Source organism: Pseudochaenichthys georgianus, chromosome 12, assembly GCF_902827115.2.
Source record: "Pseudochaenichthys georgianus chromosome 12, fPseGeo1.2, whole genome shotgun sequence".
Classification (NCBI taxonomy): domain Eukaryota; kingdom Metazoa; phylum Chordata; class Actinopteri; order Perciformes; family Channichthyidae; genus Pseudochaenichthys; species Pseudochaenichthys georgianus.
Window position 1 is genome coordinate 8,028,705 of NC_047514.1, and position 23,796 is coordinate 8,052,500.

Consider the following 23,796-nt stretch of genomic DNA (forward strand, 5'->3'; position numbering starts at 1 on the left):
GCACAGGACCGAGCACTGTTCCCTGTGGTACTCCATGTCAGAAATAATTGTTATAGTGAAACAAAACGTATTTTCAGAAAGTTAGAAATATATTCAATCAATAGCATCAGCTCTCTGTGCAGGTTGAATACATACAGGGGAGATATTCTCATCTCAATATACTTAGGGTCAGCGAGCTTGCCTATAGCCCCACCTGGTATTGCTTGCTACACCTGTCCTGGTGTGGCAACATTGAGTGTTTGCTCTTTACCTAACAATGAGCGTCATGACTGTGGTGCCTTTGATTGAACCCATTTATTATGTCTTTATAATGTTTGTTCTCAGTAAACTCTCCTGGATTATCGTTCTCTTTATTCTACTTTATGAACACGCAACTGTCAACTTGTATGACCAGCTGCATGATGTCAATTTTAGATTTCCATTGACTTAGTGTACAGTGTATACATTGTTGTAGTCCTTAAATGAAGTACTATTTTGTACTGCAAACATTTGACCTGAAAATGCATTGTTTGTTGTCGATCATTGTTGGGTTTTATATACATTTCACCTATTTGTTCACTATGTACATAATAGTTTTTTTTCCACATTTATAAGTTCAGCTTTGCTTTCCTTGCTTTATTAAGTATGTTTCTGTTTTTGTTAGTGTAAGTAGAACAATTTCAAATTGTAGTCAAACTCATTGTGTGTACTCATACATAGTAAAAAAATACTGACTCAGATATTGAATAGATCAAACCTTTAAAGTTGGCTAGCAGCTTGAAACTTAATAAAATAGGTTGCTTTAACACTCAGTCTCTTGTCACACACACACACACACACACACACACACACACACACACACACACACACACACACACGCACGCACACGTGCGCACACACACACACACACACACACACACACACACACACACACACACACACACAGACAGCAGGCGAGTCATATCTGGTGTCAGTCAGCCCCTCCTTCTCGACACTGTCTCAACGTGTCTTGCAATAATTAACCAGCTGCTGCAGTGTGCTCTACAACCTCACCTCCGACCACATGCACTGTACTCTGGACCTATGACAAACACAAACACACACACACACACACACACACACACACACACACACACACACACACACACACACACACACACACACACACACACACACACACATGCAAATAACCTCAAACATAGAGTGAATCATCCTCATTTGTTTCGAGACTGTTGGCCAGGTAGGAGTGAATGTTTCTTTCATCATTTGTTATTCCATGTTTTTAATTTGATTTTCTATGGAAGTAAAAGATCAAAAAGCTGCTATGTTAAGCTAACAATAGCATTTATTAATACAGAAATTATTTGAATTTGACCATAGTGTAATGGGTAATTAAAACTAAGATAGTGCAGTGTTTGAATAACAATAATAGTGTACCATTTGAATAACAAACAGCTAACTCCTCCTTCATTGCCAACTTGGTGAAGCAAGCATTTATGTCACAGTTCATATAACCTAAAGTCTCTGGGTTTCAATTGTATAAATACCTTTTTCATTTTACAACTCAGTGTAGTGTCTGTTGCACTTTTTGTTTATACAGACACAGCAGATACATTGCTAGAAATTATGTGTAAAACATGTGTTGTGTTAATCAGTGTAAGGCAGTAAATGCATTTTAATATACTAAAACAAAACCATATAAGAGATTATGATTAAACAGGGGACATTATACTAAGATAACATAATATTTAGGTCAAATCTGGGCAAGTGATTCAGAAACAGCAAGTACATTACTAAAGGAGAAAGGAGTGTAAAGGTGAGGCAGAAAGAGGGGGAGTGGCATACAGGAAAGCAATACAGGGAGAGAACGGGTGTGTCATGGTTTGCTTTGGCTTTTTCCCCACTGGTTATGTTTTTCTGTGTCGTTTTTTACAATAAAAATGCAGATGCATACATTGTATCTTGTTTCACTCTTAACCGGTAATACATATCAAAGAATAGCAAAGTCTCTCAATTTGTAGTCACTCAAAAAGTGTTGTGTGGTGAGCCTCATGGGGTTATAGTGCAGACTTTTGCCCTGTCCGATTATTTAAAAGTCCCTGATTGTCTTGTTTTGTGAGATTCCTTTGATGCTTGGAACAGTTATGTTGATCTAAGGCTAAAATAACTGCTGCTTAAAGAACAATACCTCTGTTGGTTGTATGAACTCTCATAGATTATTGACTTTTGAACTCCATGTGATTCACAAATCACACACTCATGCCATTTGGATGTCTTTGCTCAAGGAACACTCAAAACCTGCATGTTGAGGCTTGTGAGACAAAGAGCTTGCATGAGTTCAAGTTAGACATACATGAGAAAGCTTTGGACTTGATGCACCAACAAACTGAAAATGTATCCTCTTAACTACTTCTTCTTCTTCTTCTTCAACATTATTCTGTAAACTTATAACACATGTTTTCTATTAAAGTATATCTGCACATGCCCCAGGTGAAGTATGTTCATTCTCAAACATGAAAATAAACATGTTTTTTTTATGTTGACTGTTGAGATCCAGAAGAATAGAAGCAGATTTAAGTGTTTTCGTGCATTATCAACAAATATTACAGACTGAGTTTAAGAACAATGATCTGAAATGAAGCTCATTTATACATTTTTGGCTTGAAAGAAGTATGTTTGTAACTTTAAATTACGGAGGTTAATTCAAGCAGAACTCAAGTAACAGTCTCCTTGGTGAAAGTCTTGTTTGACCAATGTATACCCACCCTAACCTCCTCTATGTGGAGGTGAAATATGATTAATTCGGACAAACGCAATCTGAGACAATTTGAATTTACCTAAAACTGCAATTGACAATGCATTTTAGTTGTATGGAAATGTAATTTTGAGGACATGAGGTGGACAAACATTTTACTTCTTCTTATGTTTTTGCTAATCTCAAGTTTTGCTTTTTTTCTTGTATGCACTCTCTGTTACCTAATATTGAACATTCTGAAATCTTACTGCACTATAATTAAAAAAGAAGTGTATAACTTCACCAATGGGCTTCACTTTAACATGTTATAAAATGCAATGACGTGTATACATCACAACAGATATAAGTTAAGTATAGTGTAAAACATAATTTGTGATAGCCGACATTTCACATGTGACATCCGATGTGTCAAAGAATCATGTGATAAATGCCAATATAGGCACATTTATTACGACATTATGAAACATTTAATTCCTTATCTTTGTTTTGAAGGTGATCAGTACGCATGTTTCAGATTGATAAAATGGGATCTCCTTATTTTTTATAATCATTGCATGGAAAATTGCATGCTGTACTTTTTTGTTTGCTGGTATAAAGTGGTTCTTCCCTGTGTATGACGGGGGTTGCTGGGGCATGATGACAACTGCTGAATACCTTAGATATTTCTTAGCAGCAAACAAGCTCAGACAGAGAGCTGGAAAAAGTGAAAGAAAGGGACGAATAGGACCATAGCATTCATTCAGAAGAAAGAAAAAAAGGTTCAAAAAGGAGCAGCCACGTGGATACTTCCAGCAGGCTCTGCTCATATGCTTCTGTGCCCGAAGGATAAACAAATGTTCAGCTCTACACTGTCATCACTGGTTGCTGGGTGGAGTACTGTTATTAAATCTCTCAGAGAAGGCACACAAAAAAAAGAAAGTGAAAGAGTTAAGGAACGGCAAGAGCGAGAGAGGGACAAATATAACACAGAAACTTCAGAGAGAGAGAGAGGGAGAGAGGAAAAAAAGATATTTAAAGCAGAGGTGAAAGAGACAAAGAGACAGAATATATGCTTGTTTGTCATGTTAGACGGTAAGACTAATTATATTGTTCCGTGTGGAGGGATTAACACCGTGTTGGTTTAACCAGTGCAGTGTTGTTTTCTGTGTAATTCGTTCTCCGTAATGCTGCTAATGTGCCTTCATTCAGGAAGTACCATTCAACTAGTTGACAATGTTAACTACTGCTCCAAGCTCTAGAGTTCACAGAAGCTGTTGCTATGAATAGTTTGTTCTTTTATGTGTTATTTTCTATTTTCTCTGCAGTAACCCGAGATGAACAAAGCAGATCTTCTCCCAGTGATTCATGCAGGGGACGGGAGGACTCTATCCAGGTGGGACACTGCTAAAACTCTGCTGAATTTTGCCTGAAAGTAGTCCAGGATGTGGTACATACTGTATAGACACTATCAAGTTTACTGATAATCACCTGGGATTAAAATACTCATGAATTCAAAACCAGAATCAGCTAAAGCTTAAAACAAGGACAACAAAGTGAATATAATCAAATGTATGTGTTTAAACAGTTGTGTGAAAGCCCTTAATAATAATAATATATAATATTTTTATAGCGCCTTTCAGGAAACCCAAGGTCGCTTTACAAGTCGGGTAGGGGGGGGGAGTAGGGGAAAAAAGGCAGATAGGTTAAGGGGGTGGGGGGGGGGGAAGTAGCGGAAAAATAAACCTATTAAACTAACTATACAGTGGGGAAAGCCTTGGTAAAAAGGTACGTTTTGAGGGCTTTTTTGAAAATGTCCAGGGTTGCAGAGGGTGGGGGATGCCACACCAAAAGTCCGCAACCTGGTGCGGGGGGTGGAGAGGAGATCCTGTCCAGATGATCTTAGCTTCCGGGATGGAGTGTGGTAGCGGAGAAGGTCAGACAGGTATTGGGGGGCGAGGGCATGGAGGGATTTGTAAGTCAGAAGAAGGAGTTTATAGGTGATACGGTGCTTGACTGGGAGCCAGTGGAGGTGGATCAGGGTGGGGGTGATGTGCTGCCAGGGCTTGGTGTGAGTGAGCACCCTGGCAGCCGAGTTCTGCACATACTGGAGCCTGTCCAGGGCTTTACTGGGAACCCCGAACAGGACTCCGTTGCAGTAATCCAACCGGGAGGAGACGAATGCATGAATGAGGGTCTCGGCCACGGAATCAGAGAGTGATGGTCGTAGACGGGAGATGTTCCTGAGGTGATAGAAGGCAGACTTAGTGACGGATTTGATGTGTGACTGAAATGAGAGAGTGGAGTCAAGGATGACACCCAGGTTACGGACTTCGGGAGATGGGGAGATGGAACAGCCGTCAATGTGGAGGAGGAGATCCCCAACCTTCCGGAGCAGTGCTTTGGGGGCCACAACCATGAGCTCAGTCTTCTTACTGTTGAGTTTGAGTAGATTTGCTGTCATCCAGGTTGTTATGGCATGGAGACAGTTGACCAAAGACTGTGGAGGGAGCTGGGCGGATGGTGAGGTGCTGAGATAGAGCTGAGTGTCGTCAGCGTAGCAGTGGAAATTGAGACCGAATTGACGTATGATCTGGCCAAGGGGGAGCATGTAAATGGTGAAAAGTAGGGGACCAAGCAGGGAGCCTTGGAGGACACCATGGTTGACTGGGGCCGAGGGGGAGGATGAGCCGCTGATGCTAACAAACTGAGACCTGGTTGATAGATAGGACTGAAACCATGACAGAGCTGTGCCAGTGATGCCAAGGTTGTCAGAGAGGCATTTCAGGAGGCCTGTATGAGAAACAGTGTCAAAAGCAGCAGAGAGGTCGAGGAGGATGAGAATACTGATTTGTCCGGAGTCAGCAGCGAGAAGGAGGTCATTAGTGATCTTGAGGAGGGCGGTCTCTGTGCTGTGATGTGCTCTGTAGGCTGACTGTAGGGGTTCGTAGAACTCATGGTAAGGCACTTTATTTCCGCATTCAATTCAAACACAATGTGCATATATTGTGTGATGGCAGGTTACGTAACACACTTCTATTTTGAAGGCATAGAACAATTGAAATTCACCTGGAAAAAAACCTTCTGGTTGTATGTATATTATGGGTCAGTGTTGCACTTCAGCCTCTTGTGGCCGAAATTAGTATTCCAACAACAATTACATAAATTAATAAATTAAAAATCACCATCCAAAACTGTGATAGTAAGGAAAGGGCAACATATTGCAACTTAGAAAAACTAATCTGCAAAACCTTTTTTACTCCCTGTTACATAAATAAAAATGTTTTATATTTTAATGGTAATAAAGAAATGTATGACAAAAAGATTGACAGTGGTGTTAAGAGTTGTACTTGACACTAATGCTAAATAAACAGCATGTATTTAAAATATAAAATCTATAAATTCCAGTAATAACAGATTTGTTCTGTTGTGTTTATTTCAGAGCAGAGTTTCTCTCACTGCTGAACACCTACAACTGCTTTCTCAAGGACCACACTCAGCTCCACCTCAGTTACTTACTGGTATGTTAAAATAAGACATTATTATGATCTCCTTTTATTATTTGAAAGAACTTGTCACAGCTGTATCGCATATCTTGAAGGCTCTTATTTATAACCAATAAATAGCTGCCTTTTACGTTTGGCTCATAAAGTGTAGTGTTATTGAATTTATTATAGTAATTATACACCGTGCAGGTATCTTTGGGTCTGTGTGTGTAACAGGATGGTGATGGAGAGGTGGTGGTGGAAGGCTTCCTGAATATCTCCTGGGGGGTACGGAGACCCATCCGTCTGAAGATACAGGACGATAAACAGATGCTGCCCTTCGCTCCTCTGATCTCTCCCGGACCCACCAGCCCAGTCAGCCCCATCGGAGACAAGAGGTGCCTTTCAGATTTTCTGTTCATTGGCATTAGAAAAATAAGATAGTTATTTTGTGAGACCATCTTGCTGATGGAATCATCTCAATAACATTTTATGTCATCCTAATTTGACCAGTTAAAACCAGGCAATGATAATCATTTGGGCTGTTTTGCTTCCATAGTGTGTCTTGTATAGTGTATACTATAGTGTATACTTTTAGACTATTAGAAAGAAAAACATCCAAAATACACATTTGGGTGTTCATTTGACTTTTCTTTGTCCATTGATGTCTGGAGATTTATTTTAAATTGACCAAAAATTTGCATTAGATAATCCCTAATCTGTCACATTAAACATAACATTTAAGAAAACTTGCAAAAATACATTGTATTAATGCAAGTAAACAACTGGGGGAGTTAGTGATATCTATAAGAATTTGTATTCCCAATTTACCTTTGACGTCTTGCACAATTTAGTTGGGTTTGTTTCTAAACTGTATTATCAATATCATACATTATAAAACGTTTTATATTTGAAAACTAAAAGATTTAAATTACTGTAAAAACTATAGACTTTACAAGTAGATAGTAGTAGTAATTCTAAAACTCTGTCCTATTTTTTTTCAAATGCATTTGTCCTTCTTAAACATACAATAAAGTGGGCTCCTAAACAGATACACAACAGTGTGAATACATTGGGATTAGGGTTAGCATGAATTACCACTTCTAATTAGTTAGTGTGAATAGTCATTTTTACTTGCATTAAATTAGAAACCGTTTTAAGTCTCTGAGATGATTCTTCCCTTCTCTGTCTTTTTGCAGGGGCATGTCTCGATGGGGAGAATATTCGGACCTTCACCAGATAGATGAGATGTCTGACACACCACTCGACACAGTCGTCACCAAACCTTTGCCAGGTTGTTATTATTTATAACACATTGTAATCAAACCTCATTGTTCATTTGATTGTTTTTACAAAAAGATGTTGTCTTACCAACACCAAACAAGTCAACAGTGTGATATGTTTGGTCTTTTGCACCCAATGTAGAATATGGCACATTTTATTTAATATTTATGTATCCTCTAAAGGCCCTGCTGTGTATGAGACGACCACGCTGCGTCCTGTGAGGCAGAGGAGCTGCGACCTGGAGACGGAGTCCAACCTGATCCGCTGTATGAGTGACGCCTCATTGGTGAAGAGGAGGAGGGGGAGGGGGAAGACAGCGGCACAAAGGGAGCAAGAAAGACAACACCGCTTTTCCATAAATGGACACTTCTATAACTATAAGGTGGCTTTCTGCCCAACTTCCTTATTTTTTAAATCAATCAGTGTCATTTTCTTTCTATGTAACTTTCCTTTACCTTCTCCTGTCTTCTTCTACAGACTGCCATCTTTACTCCATCCTTTGGCACCCCTACTAAAGTTCGTATCTCAAGCAAAATGAACACAAACCAGGTTATTGAACAGCTCCTACACAAGTTCAAGGTGAGCTTTTGTTCTTCAAATCGTAGGAGAAAAGGCACAACATTGTTTTATTTCTGGTTTTAACAGACTCAATTCCTCTTAAATGGACATTTGCAGGATTAAAATGATTTATATTTATTTTACTGTTAATAAAGTTAAGAATTACACGGCAAAGTTTGGCTATGTTATTTGAAATGACTATTAGTTTCGTTTGAGTGTCCTTTTCGAGCTTCTTGCTCTTTTTTTGCATTTGCAGCATTTTTTTATTCGAAAAGGGTTCGTTAAGGCAGCGCTTTTAGTAAATGCTGTGTATGTGTTGTCAAGTTAGTGAAGATGTTTAGACATTTTAATGTGTTTTGGCACATTTGTATTTTTGTAGTTGCATTGTTTTTGAAGCTGCAGCGCGTTTCTCCCTATGCCTGAGACACACTTCTAAATTGGGATATTGGGATAACACGTTTTGTATCCATGTATTATGGATTACACTGCCATATACAGCTTTTCATTTATTTAAGAAACATATATATATCATAAATATTTAAAAAACACAAATAATATAGGCTGAAAAGGGATGTGATTTACTAAAAAGAGAATAATAGACTTACATTTGTGAACCAGAGCAAGGATTGGTTATTGATGTAAATATGTTTCTTCTGTGTTTATTCAACAGATAGAGAACGACCCTCAGGAGTTTGCGCTATACTGTGTTCATCAGAGTGGAGGTAAGGCTTTTCACACATTACATTTAACAATCACAAGATGGAAGACAGCAAAATGCTTCACTGATGTTGTGTGTGTGTCCAGAAAAGAGGAAGCTTAGTGACGGAGACCAGCCCCTGTGGGAGCGCATACTGCAGGGACCCTCTGACGACATTATGAAGATCTTCTTGATCAACATGGACGAACAGGAAGTCAGCAATGCCGTGAGTTGTCTAGCAGGAAACCCGTCAAATACACTTTAACCCTCCTGTTGTGTCTTATTCGCTATTTTAAATGTCTTAGTTGACAAGGTTATTGTTTTTCTTTCAGGTAGCACAGTACCTGAACTTGGAGCTTCCTATCCTGCAGCAGGTTCTACTGAAACTCAGAGAGGAGGAGAACAGAGAGATACAGAGATTACTAAACAAGTGAGTATACAATTGTAATTGTTGCATTGAAACACTTCCATACAGGATGCCATTTGCTTTATTGAGAAAATGTACAGTGACATCTGAAGATCGATAGGAAAATGCAACGTTTTTTGGCATTTTGAGGCATACATCCCTGAAAGGCAAGTGAGAACAAACATATGATCTATTTGTGTTACTCTCCTGGGATCCAAATATGAATATTTTAATTAAGCTCATTATTAAAATAGGTTTTTGCAGGAGAATTTGTTTTAGTTTTTTGTTGTCGTTGTAATATTCATTCCAAACACCGGAGGCTGACTTTTTTTTAATTTGTGTTTTTGTCACAAACACAAGAGAAAACTTTAAGAATCAAGAAATACATCACCAGAATTATTTTATTAATTTCCTGGCCTCAAATATAATACAACGTCATTATACTCAAGCCATAGAGTGCACAATCGTATAACGTAATTTAGTTTGCTCTTTTTTGCATGACTTCATTCTCCTGAAAACATTTGTCAATAGATGTTCATCATAAAAACCTCTGTCGTAACACTTCTGTGGCAGGTGATGGCGCCATTATTCTAAATTCCCTTTTTTTGTATTTGCTGCATACTGGTGGTGTTTGTATATTTAAAATGTGTGTTCTTTTTTGTTTGTCTGTCAGGTTCCACAACCAGCATAGACTCCTGTCCCTTATACTGAACCGTAAGATGTCACCTCACATTGAGACAAGCGTGTGACAATTTCCAACACAAGGCCTTTCACTCATCACAGCACCACGAAGGAGTAGCTGTGGAGAACTATACAATAACATGGTTATTGATGCAAAAGTATGAATGTGAAACAAAAAGGTGAATATTCTGTAAAATACCACGGACAAACTGACAGAAACTGTTTTTCACTTATGTCATTTGTGTATGTCAGGTGATCTATATTCCTTCCTTTTTTTAAAAATAATTTCCTGATGAAATTGTAAATGCTGCTGTAAATAACCGTAAATCAGTGTTTTGTGTTAATAAATATACTTTGTGGGACCAACATGACGTCTTATGTGTTTTTGTACTCTTTGCTTATGCAGTAAGATTTTCTGGAATTGTGATTGAATTAAAAATGATTAAGTAGGATTATATATATATTAAAAAGCCAATTGAAAGTGTAACCTGGTCTTCAAGGATGTAAAATAAGTCTTTAACTTTATTAAGTCATTTTGTAATTTGAAGACATGTTTCCTTTTGTTATGGAATTAAAGGACAAACCTTTATTTCATTTTATTTCTTTATCATAGAATTCCACATCATATGTTAGATAAAGACAAAACAAGACAATAAGGCTTCATACAGAAATAGGGGAAAGTACCAGGCATGTCTCAATTCCCAATACTACAAAAGAAAAAGTACAGCTATATAGTTTAACAATAAAATGTAGTTAATCAATTTCATTTCCTTTAATTAACATGCTGCAATTGCTCCTTTCAGCTTATAACAGATCCCCCTGATGCAAACCCAGCTTTGCCTATCAGCTGTTTCGAGTTTCCTCCTGATTTCCCTCACCTGCCTGCTCACCTGTTCCTCATTCCCTCATCAGGGTCTTATCAGCCATCCAGCACCCACTTTCTGCCAGATTGTCTCTTATGCCTCACCGGCTCTCAAGCCTCAGTTCTTGGTTGCAATCCAAACTTATTTTTATTTCTTAGGAAGCTTTCTGACAGTACTTAAATGCCAGCCATGATGAGTTGTTCAACATCTCTAGATTATAGAAAATGGAGCTTCAATCCTTTACAGAAGCGAAGGAGATAACACTGTCCCGCAAGTCCTTGCGACCACAACACTTAAAGTGATGCAACATTTTTCTGTTCACGGAAACAAGCGATTGTGACCGTTTAACCTAGAACATGTAAGTTATGGTACATCTCAAACATTTTACATCCAAAATGCATGTGTGTTTTTAAATGTGTACAGTATGTTAAACCTAAAGCCGAACTATGAACATTATGCTAATAATTGTTGCAAGACCATCAAATACAATTAATTTATAATTTGCACCGTTGTCCACATTAACAAAGTCCATATGAAACAACATCAGAACACATGGAGCCAAGTGTGTTTTTGTAGTCCATCATAGGAAAATTGTAGTTTTCCCACAGCAGACATGCATCAATAACCTCCGCTGGTGCATCATAAATATGTTGCCAGTGTTCAGTTACAGTCTCTTAAAACCACGGTCGTCTTTTCCTAAGTCCTTTACAAAAAAAGTATTATTCTCCCACCACCCTCATTTGCGAGCCTGCCTGTTTCCATTACCCGCCTATTTCTTGGTTTTGCCTGCTTGCCTGCTCCCTTGTGCACATGGTCGGTGCCTGATGCAGACTTGTAATGCTCTCCAAGGGACCAGTCTCGCTCAATTAACTATATCTGATCATCCCTGATATAGCTTTTGAGTTCAAATGCCTACCAAATCCCCCTAAGACTCAGCAGCAACACTTAAAAAAAAAAATATGAAAGGTTGGGCGAAACCAAATGCATCTTAAATTACTTAAGTCTTCCAAACTATTTCCATTTGATCAAATGGATCAGGCATACAAATAGGAGATGTCTGTGTAAACCAGGAAAATGCTTACAAGTGGAAACGCAGCCATCCTAATGGTTAAATAATGGTTTGGTGATGAGTGAGCACACTGAGCGGTGGTGCCCGGGCTGTTTTGTGGCAAAAACGTTTTAAAGGCCTGCCAGCCCACCAGACAGCCTCACATTATGCAGTGCTGAGTCTAATTTTCCTCCGCCATGATAATGACCAAATGAGAGCAAAATTGTAGCTGGTTGTTTTATTAGAGGATAGAGTTTCATGTGATGTTCGAACTTAATACGCCTTTAAGAAATGGAAAGAGTGTGGCATGGCATTACTACAGTATGTGGCTCAGAGGAGTTTTGTGATCCTATCTCAAAGGAAAGTTTAGTCTGAATGCCAGTAGAGTACATTTATTTTACATTCTTACTGAAATATTAAATAACGGCATTACATGTTATTGTCAACTGGGTTTGAACTGAGGATGGACACTTCATTGTTGATGAATTATCTGACACAGGTATGTACAATACGTTGTTAAATGTTAAAGTAAAAACTCTTAATTACAACATGGTCCAAAGATGTTAAAAAAAACTAAAGATAATTGTTAAAATACCAATGCCATTGCCACCAGAAATCACTTACCCTGTTCCGAAGAAATGTCCCTTAATTGACTTCTTTAAGCCCTTTTTTAAAGACTTTATATGAAGCGGTCAGGAGTATGGGCCATTATTATCTGAGAACCAAAATAATACTGCACATATAACGCAGCTCATCACCTGCATATTGTTTCTAAGTTTACAGTAGCTTTCCAAACAACTGTAGCAAAACAATATGCATAACTGAAATTACACCATATCAATGATGACATGAGACATGTTTCAACACAAAAGTCAAAGTATCTTCTTCTCAATGTTAACTTGAGTGAATGTCATGTTTAATGTACATCAATAAAGTTAATCCAACATGTAATTGGGAAAATGTGTGCACAATTTACGACATGTGCTGTGTTCCTATTGGACAGAAGGAGCAAAGACACTTGAAACCTCTAGGTGTTAACTAGGGCATTATTTACTGTTTGTATTTACCTTTGTGTTCAGTGTATTTGGTCTTTTTGTAACTGTTTCATCATTTCATACAAGGACTTTCAGTAAAGAATAGCAGCTTTTCCATTTTATAATGCATCATGAGTTATTTCTGATCAAGAAATCAAACTTATACATGTATGTATTCATGTCCATACCTATTTCACATACTGTATGGAGTTTTATCCAAGGTCTTTTCTGACACCTGAGGGAGTTTCTCCCTCCATTAATTTCATTTAAGTTTGACCTCAACTCATTTTCACACATTTTGAGAAAAGGCCTTTTATGGCTCTCTGAGCCCACGGACCCGCTTTAGTAATACTAACAACTTCCAGGGACTTACAATACACAACATCCCCTTAAAAAACTGCTCATACTAGTGTTTTCAGATGCAACCAGCAGATAAAGGTTGCTTTGCTGGTCGGTTGGTCTACAAGAATTCACCTACTCGTTAGCAGTCAAGTTTAGACTCTAGAAAGAGGAAATGTGGCATTGAAGTGTTTGTGCGGTTGTGTGTGAATGCATGAGTACGTGGGATTTTCAAATGATATGTTGGCTTTTGAGTCAAGAAATGTATTAAGAAACAAAGATGTAAACTAATTAGGACAAAAATAAGACGTCAAACAAAAAACAAGTGCAAACAGATTTGGAAACTAGAAAGGAAAGACTTCCACCAAGGCCATTTCCATACGAAATAAATGTGTGTATCTGCAAAAATGATTTGGATCTACTCAAAATGTAATGGCCCATGCTACATTCAAGTTGTATGCTTATTGGGGCTGGAGTTTTCCACAATCTTGCTGACAAATAAACCAACAAACTCAACCAATAGCCTACCCTGCTTTCATAAAAACATGATTTGTGATATTGGGCTATTTAAATCATTCTGGCGTAAATTAGAGATAAGAGGTTTAACGATCACACAAATAGCTTGGCTAACAAAAAATATATACATCAGAGCTTTAAATAAACGTCAAAATATAACTTGTTTTTTACTGCTTATTGTCACCTTGTGTCTCTACAGGTACACATAAAGAAGGTAAGTGAATCCTCCATCACAGGTGTTTACCAAATAATATTGCACAATTGGTAGCCATGTCTGGTAACTGGGTCTTCTAATTAGGTTTCAAGGTTGAGGAACCTTACTATTTGGACATTACATCAAGAATTATAGAGGCAAATAAAGGTACATTTGATTTATTCAACACAGTTTCCTTGAATCATGCTTTTATCTGTGTAAATGCGTGCATCTTTTCACTTTGCTACTATATTGTCTTGTCCAGCCATCAGCCATAATCTGGTAGAAGGTGGTGTGGCTCCTTCAAAGATGAGGAATGCCATGAAATGCTCGAACAGCTCGTGTAAATGGCCAAAATCCACCCCGGGGGACTCGTTGAAGTGCCCTACATCTTCAGCGATTACTTCTGTAGGGACTTAGGAAACCATTCATGACAAATCCAATAAAGCATTTAATCGTTTTTTAGAAAGTGTTGTTTTGTATAGATTCCAACAAACTGACATTCTACTTGTTTTCTTTACAGATGACGGTGAAAAGGCCTCCATTAAGGAAGCTATGGACACTTTCCACAAGAAAACCTGCGTTCGCTTTGTTCCTCATCGTGGCCAATCTGACTACCTCAGCATTGAGAGTGAAATGGGGTACATAGAGGTGATTGGTCAGTGTGATGAGTTCACCTGTCTGCCAGGATACAAACCTGCTGTCTCCCCGTCTTTTACGGTGCCGTAGGTGCTGGGCTACCATCGGCAGAGACGGAGGGAGGCAGTTGGTTTCTCGGTCCGTGTATGGCTGTCTTGATCGTGGGACCATTCAGCACAAGCTCCTTCACACACTTGGCTTCCACCATGAGCACACTAGGAGCGACAGGGACCGGTATGTCCGGATCAGCTGGCAGAATGTTCCATCAGGTAAGACTTAATTACCAAAGCAGCCACACTTTTACAACAGTAAATCAGTAGGAAATGGGAACATGAGTTTTCTATGGTTTATTTTAGTTTTTATTGCTGCTCCCTTAATATTTAATTTTTCTAATTCCCTTTCGTTGTACTCACCATAATAGGGCTTGTATATAATGTCATAATATTTAAGGCTAGTAGCAATATTAAATATTGAGAAGGGCTGCTGACTGATATTGATCAACACATTAGAATAAAGGGGAGAAGATAGTACTAGTGATATTTATTCTTACTAATATTCAAAAGGTGTTTGAGAGGAGGAAACTATATTTCAGAGTGAAATAGCTGTGGGTCTTAGAATTACCCTTTAAGACTGTTCCCTCATGTCAATACATGATCAAACTTTATATACATTTTATTTGTCATGTTTTGATCGATATGTACATTTCTACATGTTTTGTGAAAAGTATTACTATGATTTTTTGAAATGCAAATATGTTTTGTTCCACAGCGAGTGCCAACAACTTCAACCAAATGAACACTAACAACCTGAACACGCCGTATGATTAATCTTCTGTTATGCATTATGGAAGGTAACCTCTCTTTCGGTCCTTAATAATTGTCATTCATCTATAAGGTTTTTAATGTTGTCAGTTATCTGCAAACACTCAAACCTGTATTTTATTGATATTTGTTTTAACATTCGAGGAGATGTCAATACAACAATGACTTGTTATCACCAAGGTGTAACCCTGTTTCCTAAAAAAAAACATAACTGTTTGTTACTTTCCCATTATTTCTTTTCTTTTCTAGATCTTTCTTTGCATCATCGTTTGGAGCAGACACCATTCCAGATTCCTCTGTGCCAATTGGACAAAGGAATGGCATGACATATCTTGATATCCTCAGGATCAATAGATTATACAAATCCAGTAAGTACAAAAATCCTTAAAGACAATATAATCCACTGCTTTCCATTAAATATATTACAATTATATTTGTAAGGCTTTTCTGCCTTACAGAATGAACGCCATTCAAACTAGCATCATGCATGCCGTTTATGATTTGTATTCTTTTCATCTTGATGTTTTAGTTATACTGGGGGATTTTAATATTTTGGGAACAGATGTATGCTCTGTAGTCACAATGCATGATGAATGTACGCTCTTTTAATTTGTATGACATATCTTTTTCATTTCAGATGTGTAAAAGCGACAACCATGGCTTCGCGAAATATCCCGGAAAAATTATTCATGAATGAAATTGTTGGTGTATTCTAAACAAATAAAATATAAAACTGTAAACTTATGAACAATTGCGTTTTTTACCTGTTTACCTATAACACCCTAAAGTGCTCTCTTTGACAGAAAATAAAACCAAACGAAGTCAGCTGTCTTACAAACTAGTTTTATTGAGACTATGTCATTGTTACAAGTTACTCTGAACCACATCCAGCACTCAACATTTATTCAGAAAAATAGTCAGCATTGTATCAAAATACAACAAAGCTATACAAAGTCCAACTATATAAAAAGTTAGTCCTTTACCCTAGGAACTTTGCTGCACTTGTGAGACTGCAACTGATGTTTGTTGTTGCGAGGGTTGAATGTCACCACAAAGTGGCAATTCACACGCTGTGGAGAGGGATACAAAATATATTTTAGATAGGAATTGGGAAATCTCCAAAATGTAACTTAATGCAAAGGGCAACAGGTTATTTGCAACTTGTGTATTGTAAAATGAGACAAAGCATTATTGTAAATTCTGAGTGCAACACACGGAGCTAATACTGCTTTACAAGACTTTATCTTTGCAAGACATTATTGTAACAAATGTGCAAATGCACACTTAAACATGTACCTTTTTCGCCAAACCACAACTCTTCAATTCGTGGTTGTCAGACTTAAGGCACTTGGTTTTTACCAAGACTGCATCAATCTTAAAGTTGATCACATTGGTCACCTAATAACATGAGGGGACAGAAGTATTAGATTGTACTGTAATGAGATTAAATCGTGACGCCATTTTGTGTTGAATGGGATTTTACTAACCTGAGTCTGAGCGGCGGAGATGGAGTCTAGTTTGAACAGCTTCTTGCTCGCGATTTTTACGTTGTACTCTTTCACAGCGTGTTCAGTTGCATCCTTAACCTCCTCTGACTCAATATTCCTTTCAGACCAGTCACCAAGGAGAGGCACTTTTTCTACGAGGAAATCAAACACACACATGTTAATTAGTAGTGAAACGTACGTTAATGATCTTGCACCGATTGAAGCACATTCTTACAAATGCCCTCATACACTGGTTCCAATATCACAATCAGTCAGTGTTATTATGAGTCGATATGCTCCATTTGTGGGTTTTTAATGCTCCTTCATCCTGAAAATGAGCTGTTTCAGCCCAGAACATCATTCAAAGACTTGGAAACTTTAAGTGGACCAAACCCAGGATTCAGCCAGTTCTCTCACTCTGCCAAACTGTCTCGACTATTCTGCCAGAACGAGCCTCAACGATCAGGCCAAGAATATAAAGAAGATTTTTTTAAGGGTTAAGGCAATTTTGAGATAATGGTTGCAGCTTTTGTACATTGGGTGGACCAAACAATCAAAAATGAGGCTTTTTCTGTTTTTGTCTTTTTTTTAGCCACAACACACACTGATGAATCCTTAGGGGTGTCAACGTCACTGAGTCAGTCCACAACTTACATACAGACAAGATCGATATCACAACTTCTCAATATAAACGTTTTAGCATTGCAATTGTGAGCATGTTAGCCTGCTGATGTCACCAGGCTGATCTCATGCACATAATTGGTAACATCATCCAAATATGTTGTTTTATACGTTTCAAGCCTATCTTAAGAAGTGACAACGCATTGAGTGAAAACCAGCCATGTAACAGTTGCTGCATGTTCCATCCCTAACCTGTTAAGCTCTGAAGTTCATTATGTATTGTAGTTCAACACTACAATAAAGTTAGCATTGTTCAAGAGTGCAACAGACCCCAACAAACATTGCAGTTCCTTACAATACACAACACGGACACCATTATTTTCAACCTAAAAATGTAATTGAGAATGCAGTTCTCAAGATTTGCTACTGTACAGACAGGAAGCTGCTTCTTAAATACTTAACCTTTAACCAAAAATATCTATAGAAAAATAAATGAACATATACTCAATTTTAATCCCATTGAGTCTAAACAAACCAGAATATTCTCTGCTCTCCTAAGCCCTTTTTACTCACAGCAGCCACACATTTGATTAAAATCTCCTTAGTGGCCATGATTGATTATTTTTCACTCCAAACTAAGCTCCATTCTGCCAATGTAAACAGCATCTGAACAATGATGGCGTTCTGTGACTGCTGGCTAAACCAAAGCTTCTGACTCACTATACCCAGCCAGAGTCACCGTCTGAGTGGATGAATGCTAGTTGTTTTTCCAGTACAACGTGTACTCGTGCTATTCTTGTTTGTCTCAGATGGCATCATACCAGCTGATCGGAATAAAGTAGCTAACTTCCTTGCCATTACCTTGAGTTGTTGCCCATATTATTTATTTCGCCTTTATTTTCTGTCAACTATTTAAATAGTGTATTATAGCTATATTTATTTCCTCATTTATCTGTAAATGTGGTTATTTGTATCATTGCATTGAGGCAGTAAAAGCACAATAGCTAGAGTCTACATATAGATAGCTGGTTTCATAGATTGTTGGTCATGACTTTAAGCTATCCTTTGTGTCTTACAGGCTCTGCTATGTTCCTATACAAAAACAGAACAAAGGTTTTCCCTGCTGAATATCTTTACATAATCACAACAAGCATTACACTGTGTTATATAATAGAATCGCATAATCACAACAAGTATTACACTAATATAATCGCAAAGACACTTTATCATACTTGCTCTACTTGATTCGACTAGGCTTAAACTCTATGTATAATCAAAGTTATTAATCCAAGACTCATCTACGTAAGGGATAATGTGCTGCGACGCGGTCATTATGGGGAAAAGAACACCGACAGGCTGATCAGGAGCCCGACGCGAAGCGGAGGGATCTGGATCGGCATGAAGGTGTTCTTTTCCCCATAATGACCAAGTCGCTGCACATTATCCCGCTTATTACATGGCCACATTCTCAACAAAGTAACGTTATGACTCCCAATATTAATTGAAATGCTTTTATGGATTTAGAAAATGATTTTATTGATTTAAAAAATAGTTTTATGTATTGATTTAAATTGACATGCATCCGCGAAGAAAAATAGTCCGATGTTACTGTTTGAACTAACGTAGCAACGGCAGGAACTGCTTCGATAGCGTTTTTGAGGAGCTTTCTGATTACAGATTTGAAAACATCGCTGCTTGCTTTAAAAGTAGCACAATTCATTATGTCAAACCTTGGAAAGTATCTCGATATCCCTGCCCTAATGCCAAAGTAACTGCACACTGTATGTTTTGCCATTTGATGTCTATGTCTGGACCGCTGCGTAAAAAGGAGGGTTTCTGCCCGTTACTTCTCCGCTGTTTTCTTGTCCCTCTTGTCTTTTTCTTTTCTTCACTGGGGACTCATCAGCCACTAACCATTACTCCAAATTACTGTGCTCTCCAAATATATTAAAATGAATGTTAAAATCCTCCATGTTGCTATCACACGCCAGCGGAAAACTAAAGACAATCAGACAGTTTGCTTGCTTTTCAAACTGTTACATTTGAAAAACAGTGAGAGCGTCTCTTGTCAGTTTGAAAAGCCAACGGTAGGACCTGCTTGCGTTTTTGAGGAGCTTTTTGATTACAGATTTGAAAACATCGCTCCTTGCTTTAAAAGTAGCACAATTCATGATGTCAAACCTTGGAAAGTATCTAGATATCCCTGCCCTAATGACAAAGTAACTGGCAAGTGAATATGTGTCGCCGTTTGATGTCTATGTCTGGACCGCTGCGTAAAAAGGAGGGTTTGTGCCCCGTTACTTCTCCGCTGTTTTTCTTGTCCCAGTTCGAAAAGCAAACTGCATGCAGTTTGCTTTTCGGCCCAACTGTATACAGTTAAATCGACCGGACTTCTTTCTGAAGATGTGAGCGTCCTTAACAACGGTCAATAAGTCCTTGACAGCGGTCTGTCTGTTCGGTATTAACAACGTGTCACGTGTTCTGAATTGACCAATCAGAATCGAGTATTCAACTAAGCCATGTAATAAGTAATGATATCAGGACAGTATTATAGGGAAGTTATAGAATGCCTCCTTCAATTCCCTACATATGACTAATGTCTTAGTAGGTTTGTAATGAGTCTGCTTCCTGATGTACTGTATGTAAACATTCAATTTGAACACCTTTTAAAACAAATATTAAGCCGCAAAGCCTGTCAACTCAGATATGTATAAATAACATATTCAGACTAAGTCAGTTTATTCTCTGTATTATCATATTTCTCATCTAACTTGTGACTCCCCATGTCATATTTCATATAAATATCAGTACTTACTTGTTGTGACGGCTTCCCCCACAGCCACATCTCCCAGACACATCTGGAGAGTTGACAGACATATGAACACAGCCAACGGGAAGGACATCTTTACTTTAAAAAATAAAAACACCACCAAGTGTGCTGGGCTCCTCACAAAGGAAAACTGGTGGAAGTTCCTCAAAAAGGTTTCAGGTGAGCAGGATACTCGCAGATGTCCTACAGTGTTTAAGTCCACAGAAAAAACAGTAACAAAGAAAAAAAGAAAAGGAAAGAGATATTAGATATTAGTATTGAATTTGCAATTGAGCCAGAAGAAGAGATTACAACTGCTGCAAAGACAGAAACAACATAAAAACACTTGAGATTTTTGATATAGAAAAAAGAGTACTTTACCTCGTGAATGCTGGAGAAACAGTGAGCCAGACTGAGGGAAATAGGGAGTGTTGTCGTCTGGGAATGGCAGCGGCTGTTCAGCATTTAAGCTGTGGTATGTTTAACAAGCCGGTGAAGACCACACCCACCATCTGCCTGGCAATGACGTCATGCAGGGATTTAACAACCATCAGCGGCTTGGGAGTGTGTGAGACTGGGCACAGTGAATAGGTGTCAGCTGTGTGCCATTGTGTTTCTCTGTTTGCATTCTTGTGTGCTATGTGGGTGTTAAGCCTGAAAGTGTCATATGTGAATCTGAGCATGTAAATTGTTTCAGTTGCTTTACAAGAGTGAACAGGGCACTCTGGAGTGGGTTTCTCCTGTTGGCAGGCGGTGAGTCACAGACAGTGCAAACTGTGGCACACAGCAGAACCACATTACACATCCTTCTAGAAACATTAACTTCCTTTCCAGAACATTTGTTATCATGTGAGGGGTTATCTGTTCAGTTAGCAGCAATAAAATGCACTCATGTCAGCAAGAACGTAGTGGAATTAATCCACTAGGACTAGGGGTCATCATTTATAAACGTGGCTTACAATCCAATACAACATGATATATGAAGTTTATTTGACTCAATTTTAAACATTTGGTTAACATTGAAAAATAAAAGTACTTGGCGACATCATCCCTTGATTTGAAAAGAGCAAGATTTGGGTTGAATAAGGGAATGTTTATTTGATCAATTAAGTTACATTGGGAAGCACATAACATACGTACAGGGGCGCCGCCAGGGATTGTGGGCTCCATGAAAATATATCACATTGGGCCCCACCACCAGGCACAGGCCACTTTGTTTATAAATTACCTCGAGGGCCGTACTAAATAGTCTAGCGGTCCGTATACGGCCCGGGGGCCGGAGGTTCCCCACCCCTGCTTTGATATACTAACATTAGTATTAATATCATAACCAAAATGTTGGTGATTAACATTTTGTTTACCTAATACAGACTGATCACTCAACGCTTCAAACTGTCCATCATCCAAATAGACTAAAAGCAGTTTTTTGTTTTATCTAGTTAATTGGCTATGTGGGAAAATACTGTATTTGAAATGTATAATTAGATGTTAGCTTTTTGTTTTGATATATATATATTTTTTTTTTGTATTCCAGTCTCCCTTCAAATATGTTAAGCGGCATGTCAATCAACACAATGCTGCTCACCTCCTTCAGTTGGGAGAAAAGCTGGTTCAGGTTCAGCCTTATGGAGGGACAGGGCTGCTGAGCCTAAAGATGGATCTGTTGGTCCTGGCATCAGGGGGAGGGACAACTGATTTAGTATGAATAGGTGCTAAAAATGTGCCTGCATTTATTAAAGGTAGGTAGGTAAGAATGGAGAAACCAGCTGGAGTGCGCTAGAATTTGAAAGTACACAACCAAAAAATATCTGCCCCTTCCTTTAGACTTCCTTACAGAGCCCCTCCTCCAACACACACAAACGTGCACATGACCAATGAGGGCACACGATTTGTGCACAGTTGGAAGGCTGACAGGCAGGTAGGCCATCCAATTATTTTTGGTCGTGCTTTTTACAGCGCCACGGCTTCCACAGATGACATTTTTTTATGTATTTATTGTCAAAGCATTTAATGTATTCATTGCTATCGGGATGTTAAGAGCATTCCATAGAATATATAACAAAAAGTGTTTCTGAAGTGAATTACCTACCCCACCTTTAAATGTCAGCTAAAAGAGCAGTGAAATGAAAAACCTCGGAATTGTCTGTAAAGATATTAACAGTAGCCTACTTAATGTCAGCTTAGTAAAAAAAAAACATTAGCTAACAGACTAATTTCCACCACTCATGGACCACACCTTTTCTTGTGAAAAACTGGGTGACATGCTGTCGCCCTTTAGTCCCTCTCTCTTGTCTTTCTCTCCTTTCTCTTCTTTTCTTAGAGCCTGACTTTTTGAGTCGTTGAAACATGGTACAACACACTAGGCTAAGTACTAGCATCCCTCCTCACATGCTTTCACTCTCTGCAAGTGCCGTGCTGCACAGCGTTTGGAGGCAGGACCAAACCATTACATGAAAATAGAAGGGGGTGTACAGAGGCTTTGGGTAATTAACTTTTGGAAGAAAATAAGTTAAATGAATCGTAAGTTTAGTGAGTACTTTATCAATATAACGTTCTATTAATGTTAATTATTGAGGATTGATGAAAGGTTACTTACATTTTTTTTCTTAATGTTCTAAACATTTTGGGGCCCCTGTCAGTCATGGGCCCTTAGAATCGTCCTAACTTTTCACCCCCTTACGGCGCCCCTGTGTACGTAAATCATGTATGTTACGCAAATTAAGTTGCATTCAACGTTGACTTTTCATACGGAAGTTACAATATGTTGACTTTTGTTGACGGGAGGGCTAGTTGACATTCAGGGCTGTTATTCATTTGCATGGGTTTTGGCATATTTAAGTTTTATATTTGCATCGTTTTTGGCCCCTGTCAGCCACCATAGTAGAAATCCACTTCACACCTTTAACCTCAAATCACTGGTCCATTGTCAACACAAATTAAAAGTGTTTGATCAGACATTTTCAGAATTTATCATACAGATTGCTGTTGATAGAAAGGTCACAATCTAAGCCACATGTTATCACCTTCTGACGCTATCTAATACAAAATAGGCATAAAAAGGCAACAGCATTAATGACAAATAGAGAGAAATACATATAGCTATCTGGGTTTACTTTGTCTGTATGCTATTTGGTGCCAGCATTGTACATCATGTTTATTGGAGCTATTTGCTGAAAACAGCTTCCTGCTGCTAATGAGAGAGGTGACACTGAAACGAGCCAAAACAACGAGCTAAAAGAGGCAAAACGCCGAGTAGGAGTTTTGTGAAAATTCTGTGTGGGTCTGTAACTGTGAGCAATGCTTAACAGTAAAATGACTATGATGAATACAGTATAACATAGGTAGCGGAGTAATGCATTTTATTCCATCAACCTTATGTTTGTCAATATACACTGTGATTTTGTGTGGGCTATTTGAGGGGAAGGTAGTAATACTCACTTTTATAAGTAAATGTCACTGTACATATTTTGTTTCTTTAATTCTCATGAAACGTTCCACTCTCTCAGCTCTCAGTTTCGAGTCTTGACTGTGTGTATTGTTAGTTGCATGAATATGTCGTTTGTCTGCAATTTGGCAGAATCAAAAACCTGTCAACAGATTTTTAT

General features: G+C 38.3%; 2 protein-coding genes and 1 pseudogene across 3 annotated transcripts; 2 read left to right on the forward strand and 1 right to left on the reverse strand.

Moving 5' to 3' along the window:
- Positions 1 to 1,167: 1,167 nt before the first annotated feature.
- Positions 1,168 to 10,189, forward strand: rassf6 (Ras association domain family member 6). 2 transcript variants are annotated; one of them, XM_034096516.2, is made up of 11 exons: positions 1,168 to 1,219; positions 4,039 to 4,106; positions 6,153 to 6,231; positions 6,433 to 6,593; positions 7,395 to 7,489; positions 7,662 to 7,861; positions 7,957 to 8,058; positions 8,708 to 8,759; positions 8,842 to 8,960; positions 9,067 to 9,164; positions 9,814 to 10,189. In XM_034096516.2, exons 2-11 carry the CDS (start codon positions 4,048 to 4,050, stop codon positions 9,887 to 9,889), a joined length of 1,041 nt encoding a protein of 346 aa, XP_033952407.1. In that variant the 5' UTR covers positions 1,168 to 1,219; positions 4,039 to 4,047; the 3' UTR covers positions 9,890 to 10,189. The 2 variants fall into 2 exon arrangements, with proteins under 2 accessions (XP_033952407.1, XP_033952406.1); XM_034096515.2 differs by lacking the exon at positions 1,168 to 1,219 and adding an exon at positions 3,679 to 3,805.
- Positions 10,190 to 13,319: 3,130 nt separating this feature from the next.
- On the forward strand, positions 13,320 to 15,941 carry LOC117456541 (high choriolytic enzyme 1-like; annotated as a pseudogene).
- Positions 15,942 to 16,101: 160 nt separating this feature from the next.
- Positions 16,102 to 20,747, reverse strand: LOC117456406 (cystatin). The gene is made up of 5 exons (XM_034096282.2): positions 20,573 to 20,747; positions 20,198 to 20,395; positions 16,762 to 16,913; positions 16,571 to 16,672; positions 16,102 to 16,344 (listed from the first exon to the last, which is right to left on the reverse strand). Exons 2-5 carry the CDS (start codon positions 20,283 to 20,285, stop codon positions 16,246 to 16,248), a joined length of 441 nt encoding a protein of 146 aa, XP_033952173.1. The 5' UTR covers positions 20,286 to 20,395; positions 20,573 to 20,747; the 3' UTR covers positions 16,102 to 16,245.
- Positions 20,748 to 23,796: the final 3,049 nt, after the last annotated feature.